The following is a 19,203-nucleotide window of genomic DNA, read 5'->3' on the forward strand; positions in this document are numbered from 1 at the left end:
ATCATGGGCACTCATTTTCCCCTTGGACTACTCCATAAATAAGAGCCTTTTGATGTCTGGATAGTCATTCAGATATGTGTACAGTATCAGCTCTTTCCACAGCTAGTCCTGACTTAATATCAAGGTTTAATTCTGATGTTATTCATTCCAGCAACTGTGATGAACTCTTCACTTATTAACATGAGGTTCTTATTTAAATTAAGCTGAACACATAGATCTGTTAATGATTATTTTCCTTCCCCTTCTCATTAATCATTGTTTCAGCTTTTCTACAAAAAAAAAAAATCAGGCTTATCCACAAATCAGGAATAAGGGGAAAGAGGCCATATCTAAGCCATCTTCTTACTTATCTAGTCCTTGATCTGATGGAACATACCCAACCTTGGTGCTTTATAAGAAGGCAGCTGGCTTTGGGTTATCAGAGTGGAATAAGCATTTTGTCTACTTTAAGCCATTTCCCCTTTCTAATGCATTCCTGTATGGGCAATACATGGTGAAGAATCACCTACATCAACTTAAGGCCTTTTTAGGCCTTAAGGTCTACACAAGCATGACTCATCCTCTACTTCTTCTGATTGGATTATTGGCCATATTGCACATCCCAAGCAGGAGCAGAAGAACGTGTTCTTCATACCAAATCCTTGGAAGGGGGGGAAAAAAAAAAAGTGTCACGAAATCAGAGGGTGAAATATGGAACTGCCTATGGATCTTATTTCCTTCCACGACGTGGGTTATTATTTAAGTTGCAAGTGTCTGGAAACATGGTATCTATACATGTGTGCTGTAACAATCAAACAGACATAAAAATCCTTCCTTCACAAAGGGCCCTTCACATAGTCCCTTCACAACTCCCTTCACATAGTCACTACCAGTGACTATGATTTCCTGGACCAAAAGTAAGTTCCTATTTGTAAAAAATTTGCATTAGACCATGTTCACATGCCCTTTCTGGCAGCTTCTCTGAATGTCCTGTTTCCCATTTAACTGAAGGTAACGTTGCAATTAGGCTGATCGGGTCAGCTGGGACAGCCTGCATTGGAGCTCATGGAAACCAGCTAATTGTGCCAATTAGGCACTTTCAACAAGATAAAAATTGAGGACTAATTTTGCTTTGGGATATTTATTGATCATTTGGACATGATACATATGATGAAAGAAATCAAAATTGTCATTACTATTATGGAAGCATGGACTAAATACTTCTTAAAGGTCATTCTAGCACACAGGACAGCTAGACATATTCTGCTGTAATCAGAGAAAGATGACAAAGGCACGGAATTGAGATTTAGACAATTTGGGTTTGCTTCATAGCTCTCCCTCAATCTCCCAGTGCAACCTACACAAGGCACTTAGTTGCACTGTGCTGCAGCTCCCCATCTGTCTAATGAGGATAATAATACTTTCCATTTGTCTTATCTATTTAGATGGTAAGCTCTACTGGTCAGGGACCTCCTCTTACCAGGAGTTTTATACAGAATGAGCATCCTGATCTCATGGGTTGCCTGCAGGGGATACTGTAATATAAATAATAAATAACATAATCCGTCATGATTTAAAGTCTAGAGCCCAGATCTTTAACCTGGACTATCCATGGAATAATGACCTTTTTCAGTGCAAGCATACAAATATAGATCTCTGCTAAACATGTATGGAAGGCAGAGAATTCAGGCAATTTAGGTCCTCAAACATAGATCTTAAGCAATTAACCTACAAGACAATGTTTACACAGACACTTAAGGATCAGCTAGGTCAACATTTGAGCATGAAGGAGAAAGAAGTACTTAATCAGGCATAGATTTCTTCAGCATAGAGCAATGGCATGTGTACAGGTACATACAGCACCTGCCTGAAGTCAGTACTATGATCAAGCCATCATAACTGATGGTGCTAGAGTGGTACAGCAAGCTGGTGCCTCATCTTCTGCAAGGATCTGCCCTCAGCTGAAAAGCACATGCATTGCAATGGGGTTAAGAGCACTCAAGCTAAACATTTTGCTAAAATTCACAAAGATGATGGATATGACTAATAGCTCTGATGGACATTAGAACTATAACACATTTGCAAAGGGGAAGGGAGCAAAAACAGATCCCTAATTTTGTTTCAAGATAGCCTATAGAGATTTGCAGTACAGCTAGATGATCCTGCAGCACAGGATCAAATACCTATGAAAAAAATCAATGGAAGTCTATAAACTAACTTTCTGAAGTCAGACTCTTAGCTTATTACCTCTGTTCACCTGTTCAGGACAGTGACCCAACCCATCAGAACAAAGCTGCCATTTTCTAATCACAGCTCAGCTTGTAGCAGAGGGACCTCTGTTATACAATCTTGAGCACAAGAATAGCAGAAATGTCGAAGGAATCTTACTGAAGCAAGAAAGCATTGTTCGCCTGCTTCACTCATTAATTTGCATCTACATTCAGATGCAAGATTATATACACCAAGTTGTATACTTGTTTCAAGAAATGCTAGTTGCTCTGATTTCCCTAGGGAAATCTAATAATGGAAAAGTTTATCTACTTTCACGTTGTAGCTGGAGCAAATAAGAATAATCGTAAATAACCATTCTCTGTTCACTGAGCTCTTAGAATGACAGCTGCACAACTCACTTAGCTGCATATTTTTGTAGAACACATAGGACGGTTGAGGTTTCCTTTTAAGTTTTTTTTTTTCATGCTCCATTTTAGATTTTCATATTATTCTATTCCTCTGAATGCAGAGAAATAGGAATGGGCCTGTTTCTTAAGAGATTAATGAAGCATTGTCCTGGCTATACATTGCCACTGAGTAAAGAATACCTGCCAGTTCCTTAGTTGGTAGACAGCAGGTAAGTCCTTTCAAATCAGGAAAACTGTGAAGCTTTAGGCTATCTAAACACTCTATTCAGAGAGTTAACATGGATCACACCTGACTATTGCATGCAGCTATGCAAAAATCTCATTTACAAATTAAACTTTACTTCTGCTTTCGACCTCTTTTCTCCATCTGTCCTCTGCTACTTAAAACACTTCATCTGCCCTCTTTCCTTTCAAAAGTCATTGGCAAATGCCAGGGGTAAGCAATTATTATCATTTACACCTAACATCACAGCAGCCTAACACCAAAGAGCTTACACATTTGCTCTGACAAGCCAATACAAATGTCATATGTGGAGAACACAAAGATACAGAATCAGAGTCTCATCTGCACTGCAATCTAGTGTATGAAATAAATAGATCAAAATGTCTCTTTGATATTGCTCATTTCTCATTCACTTGAGCAGAATCCTTAGGAAATCTCATCCCTTATCACATCATCGAACAGCAGCACTATTAATAAGGCAAGACCATACACAAACATCCTGCTGTGTCCAACACCACATAAAATTCTGCTCCTCCAACACAGGTGGGTTGAGCTAGTAGTTCTTCCTGCCCTGCTCCCTCCCCGCTCATTTTAGGATCCCAGTGGTGCTCCATGCCTCCTGCAATATTTCCAATGTATTCCTCCAAACCACCTATCCCAATAACAGCAGTACACCCTCCCAACTACATCCTTCCCCAACTTGTAACTGCCACATACCTTCCTCTTTCTTCTGCTTTTAGGAAGCAGAACAAGAGGTGCTCCTGTTGCATGGGAAGTTTGTCTTTCCCGTCCTTACAGGTCTAAAGAGTACCGCCAACCTATCATTAGGATGGGTTGCACTACAGGAGATAACAGCAAGTAGAGCTCCAAATTGTTCTTGGCTAAACCAGGCATGTCCATGTGGTCCGTATGCTTATAATGCTGTGTCTTCAAGGAGATCCTAAGGGCATGATCTCAGAGCAGGAGGTGACAGGAATACAGTACAGGCAGAGCATCTGGAGAACCAGATGACATTCACATCATCTTTATTACTGTCTATGGTCATACTTAACATCCCAGACTTTCTCTCAGACTGTATTGAGCAGAGGAAAGGGGGAGGTCAATGAAACCTGCTACTCACTCAGAGATACACAGTGATGTTCTACTCGGTGGAGCAATGTTTTATCTCATATATGTAGCAGATACTCATATAACTTGAGTATCTGCCATCCCACCACGATAGCATCCTTGGGTACTCCTCCAGCTTGGTTTATTCCACTTCCTTTGCTTTTTGTCCATTCCAAGCCTCACTTCATCGGACTATTGCATACAGACTACTGAAACATGCAAGGGACACAACATCCTAGCTTTTACTTCTTGCTTTCATTTTAGTACACCATTAATAGTTTTTCATAGCTTTTAAGCCCACCACAAACCTGTTTCAACTGCCTGCAGATCTCGTCTAACTCCTGTCCATCCCAGTTCCCTAAGCTTGTTTAGCACTTGCCTCTTTATTGGTCTGGTGCTGGGGCTGGCCAAATATCAGGAGGTGAGGGCAAATTAAGAGAATCAAATAAACTGTCCCATGAATAGTGCAACAGAATATACTACCCATACAAACAAATAGCCTCCATCAGCCCATCTTAAACACCTCTGTGGCCAGACTTCAGTTTCTCTGTCTGTGTACTACCAAAGCTCCTATTTCCAAATGGAAGAAAAAGTTAGGAAAAGTTAGCTAAACCAAATGCTGCACAAGAAGATATGGTAGTGACATCACAAATGAGCAAGACAACTTATTCCATGAGTTGCTATCACATTTGTGGTAATACCTTCCAGAGACACAAATTACAGGAATTCAGTTCAAAAAGCAATCTTAGCTACTACCAGGAACAAAGCTCGACGTTAAGTGGTGGCCTGAGAGATACAGAAAGGAGCGTAAGGACTTGATCCTGCAGTGACTGTTAGTGTGTCATATACACACAAGGATGCCAATGCTTAGTAGCTTTCCCTTTACAACTTAGATGGTAAATCCTATCACATCCCAGCCGCAACAGTCCTCTTAAAAAGCAGTAGAGAAGGGGCATTCTCAGGGATGTTTAACAAAAAACAGAGATATTGTGGGAAGAGATTATTTTCATTTTGGCAGAACTCAGTGTTGGGACACCTGTGAGATAAGAAAAGGATGAAGAGATGTAGCAACCACACACTCTAAGAACAGCCTTGGTTTGATATTCAGCAACTTCTTTCATTCAAGCATTTATTTTGCTACCTACGTTTTGGTACCTAGAAAAATGGGAGCTGGCCAAAACCAAATGCCCCGGCCCTGAACTTAAAAGTACTATTTCAAACACTAGCCAAATGGAACCAGCAATTTGGGGAAAGGAAGACTAAGAACAAACCTACATGATAAGGCTTTGCTCCCAGAAACAGAAGCTCCTACCACCATCCATTTCCTTTCCAAACAGACTCAACAGAAGAACTCAGAAGGGCTCAAAAATCTCACTGCTATTTAATGAGGGTAAGTACCAGTGCACATTGTGGAAAGTTACTCTAGACTAAACAAAAAGTGAATTCAATGTAGACTAATGAAACTGTATTTCAACCCTCTATACCTGGGCTTATTCAGAATTCAAGTAGCTGTAATCAGCTCTAACATAACTCAATTTTGAAGAAAATTGAGTAAAATAGAGGCCACGCTGAATAGATATGGTACACAAAGGTAAGGACAGGCAGGCAGAGTGAAATGCTGGTACAAAATCAGATCAAGCTTCCCAATTCTTCCATGCAAAGAGTTCCTAAATGAATTTGGATTCCTTTGCACTACCTAACTTGCTCCATCAAGTACAGTCCTTACATCATGCACTGAAGGGCATTAGATTAGTCCTTAGATTGTGCATTGAAGGGCATTAGATTCTGAATATCGTGCAGTATGTGTCAGGAGGAGCAGTATCCCCAAACATTTGCATCTCCCTAAAACGATGCCCATCTAGGGTTGGCTGAGTACATTTACCCTAGCTGCAGCAATGACAGCTGATCAAGGGAGACTTTGCCCTTACCAAAAGGAGTGATGAGGGCCAACAAACTATACGAGATAAAAGGCTGAAACTCTTCCAGTACCACAGACTGACTGCCAGATCCTGACCTGATTCTGACACATAAGATGACACTGCTCATTGCTGGTCACACCTGAGCTAGGACTTTAATCAAAAAAGCACAAAATAGGTGATTAATTTTGCACATATAAGCTATAGCATTAGACTCGGCACCCTGTGGACTCCTGCTGCATTGGCATTGAAGCTGTAATCCAGTAATTACATCTGGCTGGCCAGACACTTCCTCCACAAAGTGGGTATTTATAAGACTGTTGCAATTGTCAAGGACTTTCAGCCTAGGATTCTGACTTCAATGTAAATTTCCACTCACAAAATTGCCTTAATTTCAATTTATGTTGTTCATTTTAGTTTCAAACCACCTACCTGCCACATAAATAGCCCTTACTAGCCTCAACTGACTAGTCCTGACTTTTACAAGTTAAAAAAATCATCAGAAGCAACTGATTAAGGCAGGGGTCTGCAAAGAGTCCTCTATCGAGGCTTGGAATCTCACAGTCACTTGAAGATTTTTACAGGGTGAATTTTTCTTGGAGTCAAATTTTTCGACTCATTCTGTAGTTCCCAGGGGAGAAAAATGAATATGTGAAGCACAGTGAGGAACAGCCTTTTACAAAGGAATCACCAGCTCACCAAACTAAACCCCAGCTTCACTTCACTCTGAGGTTTGCTGAACCTCACAGTGAAGTCCTGGACTTGAGCAGCAAGATCACCTCACTTCCTGGTCTTCAGCTGAACAGGACCCAAAATATACGCTACCACCAACAACAGCAGGCACTCACTGCTTCTAAAGTCCAGCTTTGAGTGGCATCAAATTACATTTTGATAAAATACACTAGGGATGTGGCTCAAGCCACTGTTATCATGGACAGCTGGCACCTTATTAATCTTTGATTTCACAGCAGTCTCCTTGTGCTGGCACCTTTGCTTCCTGACATATCAGCCTTTTGAGAGTTAATGATTGGCAAAACCAGCATTGCCAAATCTGAAGGACTTCATTTCCAGTTTAAACCAAAATCAACTTCTTCACAATGTTCCCTGCCTACACTGATCTTTCTGCCCAGGACTCCAGATCATCAGCCCCACCAGGGCAGACGTCTGGACTAGACAGCTACCAAAGCTGAGTAAAAAATAATTCAAGGGTACACTGCAAAAGATGTTCTCACAAACCCCTCCCTCTTCTCTGAAGAGTTCAAGTAAACCGACACCACCACTAACCCTTCCCTTTTTGCAGGTCTCATCCTCCAAGGATAGGTTAAAAGCATGGTCAGGAATAGCAGCTTCTTAGAGCTATCAAGGACTGATACAAACATGACTCACATCTCATCCATGTCAAGTGGGCAACTTCTGTAAGGAAGGACACTGTAACATGCATTGGAATAGCACAAGCACCTTAAGACAGCAAATGGCAATGGCATAGCGGCTTAATACTCACACTTAGCAGGAGGCACTTGTTTTCTTTGATGGCGCCTATGCAGCCCACGAAGCCAATGATCATGACAAATGTCCCTGTGACGATCAGTAGGTTGGCAGCTGACAGGGATGGGAAAGAAGAGGAGAGGGTGGCAAAGTTCCCTTGGGTAACAGCCAGCCAGATGCCTACTCCAAGGATTCCACAGCCTCCCAACTGGGAAAATAGAGAGAAACAAAGAAACTCGGTTATCATATCCAAGCAACCCCAGATATTAATCCATATCAATATGGCAGCAGTAGAACAGCTCTGCTGGGGTAAACCCAGCAGTCACACCTAATAAGAAATGATCTCTCCGAATGGCACTTTGAGTAGGGAAAACAGACAAAGGAGAAATAAAAAAAATTCATAGAGGGGGAACTCATCAGTAAGATGTAACACTCAAGAAAAAGACCCAGATTTCCTAAATTCAAGACACAACTTCAAATATCAGTCTCTTCCTCCCTAGTGAAAAAGCAGACACTGAGTAAAGGAGAAATTCCCAAAGATTCAGATCTCAAAGGGACTGAAAAAATCCATATCCTATTTAGGTACCTCAGAAGCTGCCCAGAATGGCTGAAGCACTTTCAATCCCCTGTTCTTCCCATCCCAATACACTGTCTCCCATCCCTGGCACATGCCATAAACAAATCTTGGCAGAGCATCCTCTGGTAGGACATGTCGCACCCCTTCTTAGTTCCTGTCCAAGGTCTAGCCTCCCTTGGAAGCAAGAGAGCATTTAGAGTGTAAAGGGGTCAGAGAAGGAGGGAGAATCCTCACGTAACATTAAAAAACCCCAAACAGATGTTTACTCCTAATGTGGCCACTGGTTTGGTAATTCAATCCTCAGAAGAGGACTTGGCTGGTTCAGGAAAAGTTTTGGAGGAGAGCAGTAGTACAGGCTCCCCAGGCAAGAGCAAGGAGAAGGGAGGATGCAGCCACCACAAAAACATAAAATTTACAATTACTATATACACAAGGAACTTTTAAAAAATGCAAACATTTATAAGCGTGCTGCTTATAATTGTGAAAAAGCCTGCAGAATTGTAACAATCTGAGTAAAGCTGAGCAATTAAATAGAATTAAACCAAAGGGGATTTTGCATTAATATACAGTCACACAGCAGAGCATCACTTAGGTTTCTTTCCTTCCTGCTCTCCCTTTAAAATAACCAATTTTTATTGAGTTTTATAATTGCACTTTATTATCCAAATCAATTAAAGGCTAGGAAAGAAATTGTGTTCATAGAGTAGTAAGTCAGACATAGGAGCATATCAATTAAAAGTCTGCATAAAGTGGCTTATGAACATAAGGCAGCTCATGAACCAGGGAAGGAAAGACAGAGCTAATCCTGGGGCAGAGCTAAGCCTCAGAAATGAAACACAGAAGAGAAACACAATAGGCAAACCAATTTCTTAGTATTAATTGCTAAGGTTGCCTCTGCATGCCACCGAATTCTCCCCCAACAAAGAACAATAAAGGCGGCTGTGTCTCAAGGCAGGACTCCTCATCCAGTTGCAAACCAGCCTATTTTGTTCAGAACTAAGGAGCCAAACTATACCTCATTGTAATGTACCTCAGCTGCATCAACCTGCATGTCTCCACTGAGAGAAGGCAGACTCCAGGACACAGGAACTCAAGTAATTTCATTCAGCAGTCTTTTCATATACAGGCATCCCATATCACCATGTTCACCCTTTCGCAAAGTACCCTCTACAAGCACCACAGAGGGACAGTCCATGCCCTGATCATATACACTGGAAACACCTGCCCTCTATGCCCACTTACAGACCATGACCTTTAACATGGTCTAAAATGTTTGAAGAATAACCAGGGGAGAGGAGGGGGAAGAATGCTTAAAGAAGGTAGCCCATAGAAAATAATTTAGGGTAACTGAGGGGATATAAACAAAAGCTAACAACACGGCCCAAGGAAAAAATGGGAAAAAAAATTAGGAATAAATTCCCTAAAACAGGAATAAAACTCTGAAGGTCTACTGGACTACAGAACAGCATTGAAGGAGAGGTGGCAGACACCCAAGTTAAAACCGAAGTGGTCAGAGTGCTGAAATACAGCCAGGAATAGCGCTGAAGTACAGTCACAAATAGCACCAAACTGGCCAAGGAACGGGCTGGAAAGCACAACTGCACTTCTGCCTCCACAGCCTGATGGACATTCTGCCTCAAAATCAGCCTCGGAGCTGCAGGCACAGTGAGGCTGCACAAATGACCCAATTAAGCCTAATGAAGGCAGGTGCCCAGCAGCAGCATAGGCATCACCTTGCCATACGTTTAGCTACTATCTTCAGTTCTTTGTTCTGAAGCAATTCAACAGCACCAATGACAGGCAGCTTGTTCTATCACCTTTCGCACTCCCCATGTTGCTACACTGCTTTGAGTGATACCAACACCTACAACTATCATTTGTATTATGTGAGGTGGGTCTCACTGAGGACGCTGCTGTGTTCGGTAAAGGCAAGACCTTCTTGCCTGCTCCTCCGTCGCCCATTAAGTTCTTCATGATGCACAATGCATAATGCTCTTAGGACATTTGATTCCAGCGTCTTCTCCCTCCAAAGTCATTCTTGTCTGCGGAAACTGGGAATTCACCAGCTGCACAAAACATGACAAAACTAGGAGACCGTTTGTGCAAAATGCCATGACTGTGGCTGTACCCATTTAGATCAGGGCTGAATATTTCAAGTCAGTTAGTCAGCAGAAGTATCTCACTACACTGCCCTTGATTCAGAGGTATTCTAATATACATCAGGCTCTCTAGCAGCTCATTATCTTCCTATTTTTGAAGAGATAATGCACAGCTCTTCCTTAGGTTGATTAACCAAACCCTGAAATGCACAAAGGTATCCTTTGAGCATTAAACCATCTGGCTCAAACTGGATTTCACAAAGTGCTGCTTAGGAAATGTCAGCACACACTACTGAGGTCTGCTCCACCTTAGTTCAGCCCTGTTCCTTTTCCCACACTGGAACATCCCCTCACGGTCCTTGAATAAACTTGCTAATCTGTCACACAGGGCCCTGGGAAACAGGCTGCCCTTAACTCTAGTCTAAACTGCTCTTTAAAGTCCCCTTTCCGCCAAGGAGTGAAGTACACCTGTAAGTCTCCGTCCAATGACCATAATAACACTCAAGCAGCTAGTTAAGGAAATGCTTAAGGGAACCAAGACAGCCACAGGAGCCTTTCCAACGATAGCAGAATATTTTCTGTTCCCAAACATTCAAAAAGCTTGCTCTTCCCCCCCATTCTGAACTGAACAGCAGCATAATTCCCAGTCTAAGATCCAGGGATCAGAGGGATCACGTTTGTTTATTCTGGATCAGAGCGAAGAGAAAACTGTTGTAGTTGGTTCTATGCTGCCTGTCTGTTTTGATTTCTTTGTCTTGGTATCCAAGGAGCTGTTAAGTTACGGATAATTTTACTTAGTTATTTTTTATTTTCCTTTCCTCCACTTTTTCTCTCCCTACGCCATCCCCAACCCCCAGTCCTTGTTTGTGCCAAACAGTCAAAAGCAGAGTGATGAGATGATAACTCTTGACAGCTTTCAGGGCTTGCTGAGAAATTAAACAAAACCAAAACCATTAACAGGGCTACTCTTGATAATTTGGGGGCTTCCATGCAAACAGTGAAGCTGTCATGGTTAAAACAGAAAACATTAAAACAAAAAGATTAGCGAGAAGTCTACAGCTTGAACCTGATCTATTGGCAGCCAAATATGAGTCTGTATTGACTCCATGTGGTAAGTACAGGTTTGACTTTCAAAAAAAAAAACCAAAAAAAACCCAAAAAAAAAACCACCCCCAAAACCAAGCCCAAAAGCAAAACAAATCCCCCTCAAAGATGTCAGACTACTGACAAGAGAATTTTCTAAATTCCCTTGTGAAGTATTTAGCACATTATTTGCCTAATTGTTCATGATAATCCACTGTCTTGCAAGCAAGGCAGCTCATGGAAAAATCTGAAACAAAATGCAGCTTCCTCTAACATTTTTTTTCCCAATAAATGTTGCATTTTTTTGTAAAATCTTTTATTTTACAGCCAAAACAGTGGGACACCAGAAGGTATAGTGTCATAGCCCTAAGATTTAGGAGATTTGAGTTAAGTGTCTGTTCCAGGACAGACCTCAGTGTAAATCTCGAACAGGCTGTTTGGTATGTCTGTGCCTGAGTTGCAAAATCAGGAGTACAAAGACATGAGTAGCAGGTTCTTTGCAAGCCCTGGTCTTTGCAATTGGCTGTGGAAGGAGCGGTTTATTCTGCTCAAGACAAATTGCTCATAGGCATTTATACAGCAGAGTCAAGCAGTAAAGCATATGGCTTACTCTAAAAGCATAGATTCAGTCTGTCTGTCCTTCCCCATGAGATACACAGACATGTGTGCACTCGCTTTCCTGGCAAAAAAGCTGCCTATGGAATTAGATCCTCCAAATTGTTCTAATGGGCTAGAAAATAAATTATTCAGACTTCAGTGCATACATTTAGAATTGATCTTACAGTATGGTAAACAAAGTAATCCCAAACAGCCCTGGATATATGCATGTTGTTGGAGAAAATTATTCTGAAGTTACAGCTACACACTTAAAATACTGCAGGAGAAATTGTCTCATTGTTCATGATAATGGTGTTGGTGTCTTTAAGTGGGTTTTTTATTGGTTTTATTACACGGAAAATGCATCTAATTGAGGCTCCTCATATTGTATCTGATTAGGATCTACTCATCATACTTCCTCTTTTAGATAAAAAAATTCTTGATGTATTAAAAAATACACTGATAACACAATCCAAGTGGAAGGTATGACTAGTTGTTTTGTAGTTAAACTAACTCACTTGGAGTGTTTTTCTGCCCCAGTCTCCACATTTTTAAACTAGAAGGGCTTTCTCAATCCCACTTGCTATCCAGTTACTCTTGTGTGAAGATGCTTCCCCCTCTAACTATGGAGTAAGAGTATACAATCAAAAAATCAACATCAAAGTATTAATAGTAGTGACGTGAACATTATCCATCAAATGTTCTTGTAATGTAAGGCATATATAAATTACTGTTCCTTTCAGCTAGACACACAGAGGAGGTGGAAAAGCTATACATATATACACTGACAAGATGAAATGAATCAAGAGTCTTACATGGAAAAAACAGAAGCGTGTGTGCTACTGCAGAGACTGCGGCACTCTGTACAAGCACATGCCAACAAACTGTCAGTGCAGCTGCTGCCTATCTTGGAGGAAGGAGTGGCCACTTCTGGAAAACACCTTCAAGCCAGCAGTTCATGGCCATTAGACTATTGAAGACCTCGTAGACATCCATCTGCACCACACCACCACTATCGACTGCCAGTACACAGGATGACTGAATTTGTAGATGGTGTTCCACCACATGGATGGACACTTTAGCAGAGCTCATGTGATATATACTAGTAGTATCACCTCAGTGTAGTACAAGCTGCATTTGTCTGAAATGTAACAAATATGGGATGATATATGCAAATTTAACAAATAAGGATGGTATAAAATTTAAACCCTTTGCGCCTCTGATTTTAGAAAGTTAAATGGAGTAGTAAATGGGGAACTGAAGCACATTTCTACCCTTAGTGTACTGAGGCTCTAGAGCTCTGCAGTACAGAACTGAAGGATATGCGCAAACCCCATCCAAAATGGCCATGATCTGAGCTGTGTCCTTTTAGCAACAATTTAAAAAAAACTAGGAAAAAATACTTGAACAAAGATCAGTCAGTAGGGACCACATTCCTGAGAGTGAAGAGACTGGAACAATAGCAGTCCATAAACACCAACATGGGATGAGAAAGGTGAACAGAAGATCATTATTCATTTTTCTTGAGATAAAAAAAGCTAGAGGTTACTTGGTCTGCAGGTTGAAAACCAATAAACCTAAGTACTTTTTCACAAAACATTTAATTAAATTCTGGAATTCATTGCCACAGAGTTTTGTGGATGTCAAAATATAAGCAGGTTCAAAATGGGATTACACAAATCAAAGGAGGGCAAGGTATCCTAGCATTTATTAAAAATATATATTTTGCATGCAGCCCTTGAAGGGGAAGACCTTAAACCATTAATTGGAGCAGCTGTTAAAAATGTCCTGTGTTCTCTCTCCTTTTTTCTTATATTCTCTCTAAGCATCCCTGAGTGACCATGACCAAAAATAGGGTACTTGGCTAGATGAAACTTTGTCAACATTATGGGCATTTGTTCTCCTTACTTCACCCTCTTCCCCTCCCTAGTTTTAATGTTCACTTACAGTTTGAATTTAATTTTTTTTTTGCTTGCTTGCTTTGCTTGGCATCAGCCTATTTTCAGAGACAGGGTTATAGATACAGACAACAATCAAAGAGATAAGTCCCTATTTCTCCTTACCTACATTTCATACTCTTGGTTTTGTATCAATGAAAGCATAGCTTATTTCAACCCAAAATTTAGAAATCTGTTCATTCATCAAATTTAGAAACAAATTCAAAATCTCTCTCTCCCTCAGATCCACTGGACCTACGAAAGCTGTATTTCTTTTCCAATAGGCATACTGATCCTATCCAGACTCTTCTCTCTCAGCCTTAGCAAATCTGGAGTAAGACCTGCTAACCTCTACACACCCAGTCCACTAGAGTTTTTGCAGTTTGCTATAGAATAGTTGCAGGGAAATCTTAGAACTTATATGCACATGTAACAGACTCTTGTGTTGGTGCAATCAACAGCTAAACTAGAAACAACACAGTGCTTATGCTATGGTACATTAAAAAAAAAAAAAAAAAGAAAAAGGATGAAATTATCTAACTGCATTTCTGAAGTAGAATAAGGATATCTCCACTTCAGCTGTTCACACACATGCACTTCCTCCTCTGTAGTGCTGCCTTCTGGTCTTGCAGCCACGGCCTAGGTTTTCAGTATTGCTTATGGAATTTGGGCAGCCGGCAGCAAATTCTCAGCTGTCATCACTCCAGAGCACTTGAGCTGTCTCATAATTTGCATCAAAAAAATCAATGAGAACTGGGCTTACAAATCCTCTAGATCATTGTAAAAAGTCTCCCTGATTTCCCACTCTAGGAACTAAGCAGCCTTTTAAAGCTTGGCTGAATGCAAGCATGTCCTTTGCACCCCATACTCCACCCACACGTCTTTAGCACCTTGATTGTCAGGCTGGCTGAGTCAGCACAGTCCCCCCCTCCCTGAAGAAGTCTTTTCAGAGAAGCATAAATAAGGGCAGAAAAGTCTCCAATCTGTTGAGTCTTGGGATAGACCTCAAAAGTCTGTTGAGACATGGGATTTCAACAGTAGGGCACATCACGAGGTTTGTACAGAAAGGAAAAAAGAAAAAGGAAAAAAAAAACCCCAAGCCTGCAGTCTGCAAAGCCCCTCTGTAAAAGGGAACAACTCAGGAAATCCTTACCTCATCTATTTCAGATGGGCTCTCAGTTGCGTTGCTTCTCAGACACGTCTGGTATCAAATCCTAATGAGTGCCAGCTCCACCCAGTAGACAGACATTATCCCACATAAATTACACATCACAAACAGATGCTGCTCTACTCCCAGACTCAACACTTTCTTTTAGAACAACATCTTCTCACTGTGGTATATTCTCTCAAGCCAAAATTTTATTTTGTTCTGGTGTCATTTAATTCCATTTTTGAACTCTTTCACTAATATCTCTATGACTTACAGGAAGATGCTTTAAAAGAGCACAACTGAGTAAAGCACAAAGCATTTCAAATGCCAATCTCTTCAGCTCTGCAGATAAGCAGTTAAAAATTAAAAGCTCTATGACATTAGTTGTTTGGTTTTGCCATCCCATATTCTTTTCATTTTGCTTAAAAATCAGTTTCAAATACAAAAATCTCATCTTGCAATATGGGCTGTTATGTACACAAGCAGCAGCCAAACTCCTCCAAGAGTTGCAGGCTTACATTCCCTGCCAGTGTCAACCACCATGACTGATCAGTCACCACCCTGATCAACAGCCAAGGATCCGGCCTGAGTATTATACCAGCCTTTTCCTTATGAATTGATTAACGTGCTGTCTGCCTCTCCTTTAAAAGCCACTGTCTTGTCAGTGGTGCAATGCAGTGTATAGCGCTCAACTTGCTTTCAAAATAGATGTGATGCACCATCTTCCACAGGCTTGAACTTGATATCCTGCATGACAGGCAAGCAACCGTTACACACACAGGTTGCTGAGGGCTACAGTCCTAACCCATGTTCTGCCTGCCAGCATGACATCTTGGGATTCATACCCTCACTGCCCTTGCTTGTCACAGGTTCGAAGAAACACACTTCAATAGCTTATGATGTTGCTTTCCTTCCTTTTAGACACTTCTCTCCTATAAATAGGCTTTGTTTTAGGATATTCCACCCAGTGGGTGAGCCTGACAAATACCAAAAGCGTTTTTATCAAGCCTAGAAAGTCTACAAACAGGACTTTGGAGCTCTATGTGGGCAAAGAAACATCACAAGAAGGGCATTCATTTTCATAGTGTCAATAATGGAAACATAAAATGCTGCGGTTTTCAGTTACCCTGGTGAGGATTGAGCCTCAAGAGCTTAAGCCTTAAGAAATTCATTATTCTTCCCCAGTGGAGTTCCACCACTAAATTGCAGTCTCATACAACTAAAGTAAATTTGGGGACAATTGAAGATGTCAAAAGACAGAATATCATGCTGACACCCCGCTAATGGAAAAGTGAATAAAAAGTCATTCAGTTAATCCCTGCTGTTTTATGAGTAGCATTCTCCTACACACTTGCTCCTCTAAATCATAGTTATCTATCAACTACAGTTACAAAAGAACAGAACTACGACATTTATGAGTTAATACACCCAATCTAAAAGTGACGTTTTCCTTTCACAGGCTCAAAATTCATTGAAACACTTAAACATGTGCTCAATTGCATCCTTATCCAGCAAAGCATTTAAAGCATGTGCTTAACTACCACTGACTTTAATTAGTCACTTCTGTAGTGCACTGAATTGCCCCATACTGCAAAGTCATATCACTGAGGATGCAAAAACTTGCAGAAAGAGAACAGGTGAGGATGACCTATCAGCATCGCTGATAAAAGATTAAACATGATCACAGAATATTAAACAATGGTGATTATCATTGTCACAAGCATCTAATTTGGAAACTTGCCTAAACTCTAATTCAAATTAACGATTATGAGTAAAGTACTGAGTTAATGACAACTCACTGAAACACAGAGCAAATGCATGAGTTAGAAGAGGGAAATGGACAAATACATGACAACGAAAAGAATGTGTCTTTTTCAGGTCCCAGTTTTAACTGCTGCCAAATTGAAAGTGTTAAAAGCTTTTTTATCTGCTCCCCAAATGTAATTTCTAAATCTACCTGGGATGACTATAATGAAATCAATACAGTTGTAAAGAGGAATACATACATGAGGTCTGGAATCAGAATCCACCAAATTAAGTTAAATCTTTTAAAAAAGAAGCAGAAATAGAAGAAAACTGGGTGTGCTCTGGAGTCCCTGTTCTGTCCCATCCGTAAAATAGTACACAACTTTTTAAATGACTTTGTAGCATAAACTGGCAAAAGACCAGATCTGGAGCTCTAGATGCAATTTTAGTCACCTGTTGTCACATACATAGCACTAAATACTGAAAACAATAGAAGCAAATAAAATAGTAAAGTTTGGTCTTTTACACAACACAAAAACTGTGATTTCTGTAATGGAGATTGTTGACAGAGAATTTTACCTAAACCATTTGGTGAGACACTGAGAGAAACTGAGGATAATGAGTATCATATAATGACTCCAGAGGCCACAGCTCAGTTCCCTGGTCTACCACAGATTTATTGCATTGGATAAAATCCAGATTCTTTGGTGTCTTCAGTGCTTTTCTCTCCCTTAGAGGCCTTGGATATGTTTAGATTAAGAGGTAGTGAAATAATAAGATTATAGGGGTCATATAAAAAGCAAAGATAAACAAACAGGTTTCTTAAGGAGTACAAAGACAACAGAGATGGTCTTTCTATTTCATATTATTCAAAAAGTTTTTAAAACGTGTGCTAACAGGCACAGTCTGCAGAAAAACAAAATGAAAAACATTTTTATGTTGCATGTTTAATCCATCCATAGAGGTATGTAGATAGCACAAGGATGGTTGCTATAGAAACATCCACAGTGAATATAGATACTATATTGAAATGCAAAATCAGTTGTGTATCTAAAAAAGAAAATTGCTGATACTGTGAAAAAAAATTACAACAGCTAAAGCTGATATCCTCCCTCACAAAAGCTTTCAAAACACAAGAGTCTTGATTATATAAACCAATATTTGATTAAATAGTCTGAACAGAGAATCTCCCACAATCCACCCTGGCAGAAGCTGAACTTAGTTCTGGAAGTTGGGTCAGATCACAAAAAGAGTCTCTGGTTTCAGTCCTGGAATGGGGGGCAGGTGGCTTTTACTAACATGTTTGGCTCTTTACATCTCAAGGCTCATTTTAAGATCATCCTTCCCCCAGGTCCCAAATTGTGCTGATGTATTCCACTATGATTATGGTTAATTTTCCTGATGGAGATATTTTCAAAGATAAATTGGTTTTCTCTGCAAACATATGGTCTACACAATAGAACAGGTCTTCTCCTATTCCTCCAGTAGCAACGCAGCTATGCCACATTCTCCCCCCCCATTCACCTTTCTGAAGTTCACTCAGCAGCCAGTAACAGTAACAGTGTCAACAAGGATATATAGGGTCACCATCAAATACTGCTCTTAAACCTACCAGCTGACAGCAGAGGGCTGGAGGTGATGGTCAGCGGGAACACCAGCAATACAGCACTCCCTTCCCTCGGTCCCATCATAGATACTGCGCCTGTGACCTGCTCTCTCTGACCAGGTGCTGGCAACACCTTGAGTCCTTTCAAGGACAGACAAATCTTCCGTATTGCAGAAAGTCCCTTCCCACTATTCTCCAAGTTCCTCCCCAAAAAGCACAGGACTCTTGAGCTGATTCCTGGCACACCCAACTCTCTCCTTGAGGGGCTCAAGCCCTGCTCAGGAATCAAGCCCATCCCCAGCAGGCACAGGAAGGTTTTGGGTAGCAGTAGGACTTTTACACAATATCTCAGCTCCTAGAAAGCTGTGGGATGTGACTCCAGCACAACCCTCCTATCTGAATGAGTCACAGGTATGAAAACCTTCTAATTGCTGTTTATTAAGAGGCTTCTTCATATTCATGCTTCCAGTAAAGCTAAAGACACATTCCAATCCATATCATAACAACACTACAGCATCAATCAATGGAAGTAACATAAAGTGTGAGGTTAGGGTTGGGAATAAAATGAACTAGAAAACAACTGGAGTACAAGGTGGGGGTGCTGAGGCCTTACGAATAAAAGAAAACTGTGCAATGAAAGACTGGTTCAAATCACTCCAACACAATTTCCCACCCTCTCCTTGTGGGAAAATAAAGATTTTTTATTTTCCCTCCCCACCGGCAGCCTCTCTGCCACATTTCACAGTTGAAACCTATTACTCTCGAGGATACAACTTAACTCCTTGCCTGCCATAAGAGCTCACATGCAAAATGAACACTCATCACCTTAATATTCTTTCCTGTATTAAAACAAACCAACAAACACCAAAACCAACTGGGGTATCCAAGATGCAAATGCAAACATAGCTCCATGGAGGACAGCTAAGCCTACCAGCAATAGCAACACTAATGACAAAATGTGAAATACATTAAGACGCAGTGAGACCTTCCTTTTCTGAGGTTTAGCTTTCCACGGAGATGAGGAGAATGACCAAACTCGTACACCACAACTGGCTTTTA

The 19,203-nt window shown here is 40.8% G+C and overlaps 1 protein-coding gene across 12 annotated transcripts in view; it reads right to left on the bottom strand.

Moving 5' to 3' along the window:
* Positions 1 to 19,203, bottom strand: part of TSPAN4 (tetraspanin 4) — a 467,778-nt gene that overhangs the window by 64,122 nt on the left and 384,453 nt on the right. For all 12 annotated transcript variants that reach the window (XM_075502392.1, XM_075502393.1, XM_075502395.1 and 9 more), the window contains one exon: positions 7,366 to 7,557. In XM_075502392.1, coding sequence (XP_075358507.1) covers positions 7,366 to 7,557 — 192 coding nt within the window. The remainder of the gene's footprint in view (positions 1 to 7,365; positions 7,558 to 19,203) is intronic.

Source organism: Mycteria americana, chromosome 5 (assembly GCF_035582795.1).
Source record: "Mycteria americana isolate JAX WOST 10 ecotype Jacksonville Zoo and Gardens chromosome 5, USCA_MyAme_1.0, whole genome shotgun sequence".
NCBI lineage: Eukaryota > Metazoa > Chordata > Aves > Ciconiiformes > Ciconiidae > Mycteria > Mycteria americana.